The following is a 9307-nucleotide window of genomic DNA, read 5'->3' as shown; positions in this document are numbered from 1 at the left end:
TAGTCATAGTTTTGTTTTAAAGGCATTCATAAAGCCAGTGTGGTGTAGTGGTTAAGAGCGGTAGACTCGTAATCTGGGGAACCGGGTTCGTGTCTCCGCTCCTCCACATGCAGCTGCTGGGTGACCTTGGGCTAGTCACACTTCTCTGAAGTCTCTTAGCCCCACCCACCTCACAGGGTGTCTGTTGTGGAGGAGGAGGGGAAAGGAGATTGTTAGCCGCTTTGAGACTCCTTCGGGTAGTGATAAAGTGGGATATCAAATCCAAACTCTTCTTCTCTTCTTCTTCTTAAAAACAAAATGTGTAGGGTGCATGGCTAGTTAAAGGAAAACTAAAGAGATTCTGATGCTTTGACCTTATTCATGATAAAACCGAGCTTTCACAAAGCTGGTGAATTTCAGGCTTTGTAAATTGGCATTCTGACCTGAGCAGGTAGCAAATGTTAACTCTGTTGTGCTTTGTCGCTTAGCTATTACCATCCCTGTTCAGTGGGAATTACACATTTGGCCTTACGAGCATCGTCAAATGATTGCTTTGGTTTCCACTCCGCTTTCGAAATTTAGATGGCTGGCGTCATAGCTGCCAAGTTTTCCCTTTTCTCGCGAGGAAGCCTATTCAGCATGAGGGAAAATCCCTTAAAAAAGGGATAACTTGGCAGCTATGGCTGGCGTTCTTACTCCCTCCCAACCCCTGCCATGGATTTTTATTTGCACCGAAATCTCACTCCTTTTAGTTTTGTTTCCTCAGTCCCTCCTTCCTAGCCTGTGCCTATATTGTTATATGTGACCCCAGAAATGGGGTGGGTGGGAATGATGCAGCAAAATGCACAAGGCAAAGACTGGGGTGTGGGTGGAAATGGATAAATGCGGTTGCATAGAATTTGGAGAATCATCTGGTGTGTGGTTGCGGCAAGAGGAGCCCAACATCATTACGGGGCGGCTGCATAATTGTAGGTTTCCTAACAAGGGTGGAATGGTGTGGGCCATCATTCTGCTGTCGGAATTCGTGGTGACTATTTGGGTTCGTGAGAGCAGTAAGGCTTCTCTGATGCTACTTGCTATATACCTGCCATTCTGAAGCTACTCCAGCTTGGTAAGCTATTTACTACTAATAATACTTTTTTTGGGGGGTGGGGCTTTGTAAAGAGCGAAAGAGCAATGAGTGTTTAAATGAATTTAAATAGGAAGAGTGTTAAGCTGGAGAACTAGATAACAGAATTCTGGTTAATACTATACGCCCTGTTTAACATCCACTATTAAATCTACTTTCAAATGCATATTTTTTTTAAAAAAAGTGTGCACTTGAACAAAACCACTGTGGCACAGCGTTCTTTCTAGAATAAAAACAATATGGCAAGCCCACAGAGAAACAGACCCAACCTGTCTAAAGTTTAATCTACCTTTTAAGTATTGACACAAAGCATTTTGAGGGCTTAGAGAAAGTGCTGTGCGGATATTAAGCATTAATATAATGCCAAAGCAAACTTCTCCTGGTTTCACAGAAAATACCTAATTGCCTATTTATTTATTTATTTAAAAAAGTTAGCAGATATTTTTCACTCTACCTCCCTTCAAAAGTATTAGGCAGCTGAGGGCACTAACAACGCCCTCTCAACAAGAAACAATTTATACAGTGTTTAATATATAAATCTCTCGTTTTCTTCTGCTATTGGAAAAATGTGTGTCTTTCAGCTGAATTGAAAGGTGTTCCTTTTTTTTTAACACTATGCAAACTGTTCTGCCTGCAATTAACATTTTTGCCACAGGATGGCGCGTGATCAGGCGAGGGCGGGGAGTTTTGGATGCAAGCGTAATACTTGCCCGAGGGATGAAAGATCAGATTCCCTTCGGGTTTTTCTTTTCAACCGAGAGGAATAAAATTTTAACCCGCATTACTCCCCTCCCCTAAGCAATATAATACAAATACAAAAACTGTCAAGGCAGCACTGGGTTTGTTGCAAAAGAGGCAAATGAGCTACACCATCAGAACCATTATTACTACTACCGTATTTATTTGCTTGAGAGTCGCGTCTGAGACACCTCTAAGAAAGAGATCGGAATAGGGAAAATGCAGCCAATTGCAATGAAAGCAACTTGTGAGATGCTCTAAGGTTCAGATTTCAGAGCCCAGATGAGCTGTAAATGGAAAGGAAGCAACTAAAATGGTGATCAGCCACGGAGGCGACCGGGTTGTGGTCCCCCCCCAGCTCTATATACCAAAGGTAGCCCAGCAGCCTTCATCCCCGTTCAGCCAATGGTCCGCGATGATGGTGGGCGATGACAGGAGGCCCAGGACCATCTGGAAAGCGGCACCACACTGGCTACCCCATCCCTAAGGAAAACCCGCGCGAGAGGCTTGCAAGGAGTTGCTATCAGTTCGATCCTTTAATAAAAGGCTTTTAAACTGAGAAATGACACCTTCCCTCTTCGAAAACAAAAACGTGTCTCCGCGTGGCGCGTGCGCATTGACGGTCGGGCCACAGGCCTCCTTTCTAAAAGGCGAGGCTGAGGCAGCTGTGACTTTCCAGCGTTTGCTGGCCTCCAACTCCCATCAGTCCCGACCAACATGATCAATGGACGGAGATACTGGGAGCTGTAGTCGGGAACCATTTTGAAGTCCCCATGTTCCAATGTTTTAAAGTTTACAGTACTTAGAAAGTTAGAAAGTATAGCACTTTGCCTGGGTTTTTTTTGGGGGGGGGTCGAGTGTACTTCCAAATGGGGGCTTGGCATAGCTGCCAAGTTTTCCCTTTTCTCGTGAGGAAACCTATTCAGCATAAGGGAAAATCCCTTAAAAAAAGGGATAACTTGGCAGCTATGGGGCTTGGTTCGCTAACGGTCCATTGGCTTATCGCTACCAGGACGAATCCCAAAACCAGATTTTGGGATAAATTGGGCTGGGGCTGGGGGAATAGCCAGTGGCGTTTTGCATGCCAAGGGTGTCGTGTGCTCTCTTGCATCTATATGAGGATCATCCAGCGCACCATAAACATCTGTCATTCTGGAAGCACTCGTTTAGTGTTCCTGCAGGCGACTATTGCTAATTCTAGGGGCACCACGTGGCGATCATGCAAACGGTTTCTGGCTGCGTAGTAGCCCTTCCGTGGGCAGAACACAGTTGGGTGGCTTTTGGCCTGTACAGAGAGAGGTTCCCTTTAACAGTTTTGCTGCCGAGATCAGCCATAAAAAGGGGAGACGGTGAGGGTTTGCTTTGAAAGGCCCGTTGCAAAAGAAGTGCTCGAAATTTTGAGAGCGGGTCTCCCAACCCCTCACGGCGCATTCCCACGCGCGTCTATTCAGAAGCCAGCCTCACTGGGCTTAAATGACTTGCTTCCTAGGACACAAGGGCATAGGATCGCTCGCACCCTTAATCTGCTGTGATCCCACCACGGAAGCCACGGAAGCGTTTTGAGCCGGTGTTTTATGAGGACGGCTTCTCAAAACTCAAGCGCTGTAACAGGGTGGCGTTCCCCTCCACTTCCTTTAAATGAGGAGGATTGAGGGTTGAAATCCGAGGCAGCTCCATGGGAGATAAGAGGTGACTAATCTGCATTAGCAGACCTTGATTTAAGCTGCGAGTCAGCGCCTGCTGGATCTGTTCTGAATGCCAAGGTTCAGCCTGCAACATGTGCCCGCGGGAGCGCGAGGATAGGGCTCCTGAGCCTATGCAGAGCGCCTGCCCCTTACTCCACAAGACTACGGGAAGAAGCTGCGGGACAAAGAGAACAAAGTCCAAACAAGAAGTAGTCGGTGGGAGCATTTGAAATACTGCAAACCAGCTGGATCTACAGAACAGGGGTGTGTGTGTGCGCGCGCGTAAGAGAGGGGGCTCTCCTAGGAGCCCAAAGCGGCCTCACCACATTTATTGAACTCATCGTGGCTTTTTTGTCATTGTCATCTAAAGTGCACCCCCACTCCATGAATTGCTTCGCGGGTGTTCTGTGTGGATTTGACTCCGACTCCAGATGGACCCGGACGGTGTTTTACGAAGCTCGATTCGCCCACATGAAGTTTCCCAACGGGCGGGTTGTGGAGAGGATATAAACAGTGGCGGCGGAGGCGGCGGTGTCAAGACGCGGACTCGCCGGTCGCACAAAACCGGCAGCAGCTCGCTCTGTCCCGTTTGGCAAATCTCCCCCGTCCTGCAGACCACTCACTCTCTCTACGCGGCGGAGCAACTTTCCGCTTGCGCGGCGGAGAGCGCGCGCGCAAGTTTTCCATCCAAGCAGCCGCCGCCTAACTCATTCATTCTTATCGGCGCATCTTTCCGCCGCTAATTCAGAAAAATTAAGTTGTGAGTGTATGTGCGTGCGGGGGGTGGGATAGAATCCGGCTTGGTGAATGCAGCTCTTTTCCGATTGGCCCGTTAGGAGCTGCCCAGAAGAGAGAGCGGGGGGAGGGGGCGCTTAGACGGCTATCTGATCTGGTCCCCGTGTGTGCTTGTGTGTTTTCTTTTTTCCGAAGTTGAAGTTTCCGGAAGGACTCCCAAAAAGGCAGTTGGGGAGGAGCCCCGCCGTTGCCGGATGCTCGCCTTTTTAGGAATGGGGCTCAGTAACCGGAATATCCCTATCCCGGGGGCTGCAGAAAGCGATCTCTGGTGGTCCCCCGCGCCGCAGCCCCTTCCCCACGCCGATGGCCACGTGCGCCGGAGATCCGGCTCGAAATTGGCAGCCACGCCGCGGCTCCACTGCCCCTGCCATGCTATGCCCAAGTTTGCCGCTTCTTCTGCACTGTACAGAAAGAAAGCAGGGGCGGCGATGCAGCCACTCCGGGCGCGCCATGCTAATTTCCCATGTGACGAGCCTCCCTGGCCGCCCTTCCCCGTTCCTCAGTCCTTATATGGGCAGTGACGTAGCGGGCATTCACGGCCTCCCAATAAATACTTAGAGCAAGACTTTCCATCTACCGAGAGCTGCAATTGATTAAAACGGGCTCTGCAAGGGACACCGACTGTTACAACAACATTTACAGCAACTCCCGGGGCTTTGAAACAGAGCAGTTATCAGAGGGAAGCAGAGCAAGAGCCTCTCTTTAGATATAGGATTTAAAACAAAACAAAACAAAACAAAATCTATCTACTGGAGGAGAATCGACCCTTTTCCCTATCCCTGCACAATAATTACACCACGGGCAAGACAGGGCAATTTCCATTGTGGAGCAAATGATGACCGCCAAGACGGTAGACAAAATCCCAGTCAGTCTGAGTGGGCTTGTGCACCACCTCCCTGAAAGCATTTACTCAGTGGAGGACGTCGCCACTACCCTGCCAGGATCAGTGATCAACTTTCCTAATGGTGACTTGGGAGGACCCTTTGACCAGCTGAGCGGTGTGACAGGAGGTAAGGCACCCCCCCCCCCCCGCGAGCCCCTTCCCCAAACGACCTTTTTGGATCCGGATCTTGGGCGTTTGGTGGTGGGCAAGAGTATTTTTTGTGGGAGGGGTGGGTGCAGGAGGGGCAGCACTTTGAGTTTGGGGCTGATGTTTCAGTGGAAGGAAAACTGGGTCTCTGTGCATGTGCAAACAGGTGTCAAGGGGCAGAGTGATGCTGGAAGCTGCAAACCTCCACCTCTCTTGCCCTGAGGAAATCCCACTGACTTAACTGGAGTTTTCAAGAGTGGAAAAGGAGTTTGGGGGGGGGTTAGTGTGTTAAATTGGAACTCGTATCCTGAAACTGGAAGAGATTCCCTAACCTTGAGATGAGCTACACTAAATAAACAGTTAGTAACAGACATTTATATAGGGCGGACGGTACTTTATTTAAACGAGGGTAGCCTAACTTGCACAAGCCGTCCACTGAGAGGATGATTTGGGGATTCCCGTTCATATCATATCAGTGGGATTAAGGTTGTGTGTTTTGGGGTAACTCACCCCCCCAAAGTGCAAATGGGGTTTGTGGGTTGCAGTGAAAGTGAATGTAGTGTGTGAAAGTGAAATGTGTCTTGTTTGGGATTTCGGTCGATAGAACCCCCCCCCCGTCCCCCTCCTACCCCTTGCGCGGGGATTTCTGCTCAATCCAAGCCACCAAAGTTAGGGCTGACGAACTTTCAAACGCGGCGCAAATTGCGCCGCTTGAAAAGCGCTCTCCCCTCGGGGAAATCGACGCCCCCACTCACCCACCCCCACCGATCCGTGAGCAAGAGACCCCCGTGTTGTGTCTGCGTGGGCATGAAACGGATACTGATGCTCACTTGCCCTGGCAGGGAGAAGACGCTGCCCGGGTGCTGCTTGGCCCGCGGGCCCTCGAGGAGAGCCGCGGGGCCCCCGGTGCTGACCCGCCTTTCTCTCCCCTCCACCCTCCAGATCATGGCCTGATCGACATGAACGACAAGCGGTCCCTGGAGCTGCCGTACCCCTGCAGCGGCTTCGCGCCGCCTTCGCGCGGCCAGCCCTTCACCTACATGGGCAAGTTCTCCATCGACCCGGCGCAGTACCCCGGCGCAGGCTGCTATCCGGCCGACGGCATCCTCAACTTGGTCAGCGCCGGCATCCTGCAGGGGGTGGCTGCCCCCTCGTCGTCGTCGTCCGCCGTCGCCTCGTCCTCATCCGCCCCCTCGTCCTCTTCGGTCACTTCGTCGTCTGCCGCCTCGTCGGGATCTCCCAACCCGCTGGGCTGCGCCATGGCGCCCACCGCCGGCGACTTGGAGCACATGTACTCGCCGCCACCGCCCTATTCCGCCTGCGGGGAGCTTTTCCAGCCGCAACAGCACCACCACCACCACTCCCAGCAGCAGCAGCAAGCGCATCCGGACGGCTCTTCGGCTTTCCTGGCCGCCTCTTCGGGGCCCTACCCTCCGCCCCCTTCGTACCACCACTCCCCCAAGGCGGGGACGCCATCCGGGGCCGACGGCGGCGGCCTCTTCTCCATGATCCAGGACTACCCGAGCTTCTTCCCGCCGCCGCCGCCGCCCCCGCCGTGCAGCCAGCGCGACCTCCACGGCGGCGCCGTCGAGCGGAAGCCGTTCTCGTGCCCGCTGGACTCGGTGCGCGTCCCGCCTCCGCTCACGCCCCTCTCCACCATCCGCAGCTTCAGCCTGGGCGCGCCCCCTGGCGGCTTGGGCGACAGCCCGGCGTCGGGGCCCGCGGCCCGCTTCGCGCCCGGCGCGTACGGCAGCCCGGCCCACTTGCCTTTGCGCCCCATCCTGCGCCCGCGCAAGTACCCGAACCGTCCCAGCAAGACACCCGTGCACGAGCGGCCTTACCCGTGCCCGGCCGAGGGCTGCGACCGGCGTTTCTCGCGCTCCGACGAGCTGACGCGCCACATCCGCATCCACACGGGCCACAAGCCCTTCCAGTGCCGCATCTGCATGCGCAACTTCAGCCGCAGCGACCACCTCACCACGCACATCCGCACGCACACGGGAGAAAAACCCTTCGCCTGCGACTTCTGCGGGAGGAAGTTCGCCCGCAGCGACGAAAGGAAGCGCCACACCAAGATCCACCTGCGCCAGAAGGAGCGCAAAGGCGCCAACGCGGCCTCTGGTTCGGGATCGGCCTCAGCCTCGGGCCCCGGTGCGCCTCCGCCCGGCTCCATGTGCTCCGGCGGCGGCGCCACTCTAACCTCGTGTGCCTCTCGGACCCGGACGCCCTGATCCTGATGCCTCTGGGCCCGCTTTTGGCCACGGACTCGCGTTGCGCGTGAGGGGGCCTCGCCGCCTCCTGCGATCCGCCGTCCCGCCGTCGGTGGGCAGCGTCCGGCAGGTAACCGGTAAAGGATCGCCCGCTCTCCACGCCTCATGCTTGTTGGGGCGGGCTGCTGGACAAACTGCAGGAAGAGATCGGGTCAGGCTGGACTTTGAGAAGCGCCCCTTCTTAATACAGACCGGTACCTTTCTCGTGGCGAGAGTCGGGGAGGGGAAGTGGTGGGGAGGGGAGGACTCTCATGTGCACTTTATAGCCCCCCGAAGAATCCAGCAGCAAGGATCCATTGTTATTTGCCAAAGCCGGCCAACCCTTGCCCTTCTCACCCCTTCCGGCACGAACGCACCACGGCGTTGCTAAAGATAGAAACCTTTCTTGTTTCGTTTCGTTTTAACCATCTGAAATGCAACTAATTAAGCAGCGGCCCCCAAGCACTGTTTACTTGGAAAAGTATGCAAAACCAATGGAAATCAATGCGTCCCTGGATAAAACAGAAGTGTAATGGGGACAGGGCAGGGGACAGGAGGCAGGGGGGCAATATCTGGCCTTAATAGTGGGGGGAGGTACTTACCAGATTTTAAATAACTATTTCCTCCCCATCCACTGTATATTTCCACCTTTTGTGGTCTGTATTCTTTTGAAAAGCAATGTGCACTGTTTTCCTCCCTGGGTGAGGAGGGTTAGAAGCGAGTGGACTGAATGGAGACTTATTTAACTTATTTCAAGGGGGACTGTACATACCTTCTCTGGTGTCTGGCTGCATGCAATCGTGTTGAACTGTCCTTGGTGCCTTGTTTTGGGTTTGTAGGCAATGGTTCAGTGGCTGCATGGGAATCCGTTGCCTTACTAATCACTGCTCAGTGGGGTGGGGTAGGAGAGATTTATCATCAGCTCCCTGGGTTTTAGTATAGCTGTATATTTCTGCCTATTAATATTTGGATTTTTTCATAGAAACTCTATTTTTGTATGCACTGGGTTTTCCTTTGTGACTTATTATTAAGTGTTGCTTTTGTAGAAAATATTTTGGTTTGTTGGTTTGTTTGTTTTTTAAAAAACAGAAGGATCACAGGATGTGTATAATCTTTCTAGAGGGCTGACAGAGAAGCTGTTGGCTTCTGCACAATGGGTGAAATAGAAGCGATTCCGCCTTTAAAAGGCACAACCACTAACTGGAGCCATCCCCTCAAGAAAGGCGGTTTTGTCATGAACGTTGTGTAAATAAATGTTTTGTGCAAAGAAAAACCTGTCCTGTTACTACTATGAAGTATCCCACACATTGAGCTACTTGTATATTACATTAATGGGTACTGGAGAAGGGATGGAGTCAGGGAAGAGATTTCCAGCCCTACATTTGAGAATTCCCCTTCATATACAAAAATTAAGCGACTACCAGAAAAGTAGTTTAGTTCTTTAACTTTTCTATCCATTACCTCCTGGTTCTGCTTACATTTTCTCTGTCAAACATGAATGTATTTGCCTTCACGTTAACCTGAATTTAAAGCTGGCTATGTTGATACAAGGGACGCGGGTGGCGCTGTGGGTTAAACCACAGAGCCTAGGGCTTGTCGATCAGAAGGTTGGCGGTTTGAATCCCCGTTACGGGGTGAGCTCCCGTTGCTCGGTCCCAGCTCCTGCCAACCTAGCAGTTTGAAAGCACGTCAAAGTGCAAGT

At 52.3% G+C, this 9307-nt stretch overlaps 1 protein-coding gene across 1 annotated transcript; it reads left to right on the top strand.

The window, feature by feature from the left end:
- Positions 1-4901: 4901 nt before the first annotated feature.
- EGR2 (early growth response 2) lies at positions 4902-8878 on the top strand. Its single transcript, XM_035138342.3, has 2 exons — positions 4902-5336; positions 6299-8878. The coding sequence occupies exons 1-2, from the start codon at positions 5159-5161 to the stop codon at positions 7585-7587; spliced, it is 1467 nt and encodes a 488-aa protein (XP_034994233.1). The 5' UTR covers positions 4902-5158; the 3' UTR covers positions 7588-8878.
- Positions 8879-9307: the final 429 nt, after the last annotated feature.

This window comes from Zootoca vivipara, chromosome 5 (genome assembly GCF_965207765.1).
Source record: "Zootoca vivipara chromosome 5, rZooViv2.hap1.1, whole genome shotgun sequence".
Classification (NCBI taxonomy): Eukaryota; Metazoa; Chordata; class Lepidosauria; order Squamata; family Lacertidae; genus Zootoca; species Zootoca vivipara.
Note: the sequence above shows the minus strand (reverse complement) of the source record. Positions and strands in the feature narration are given on the sequence as shown.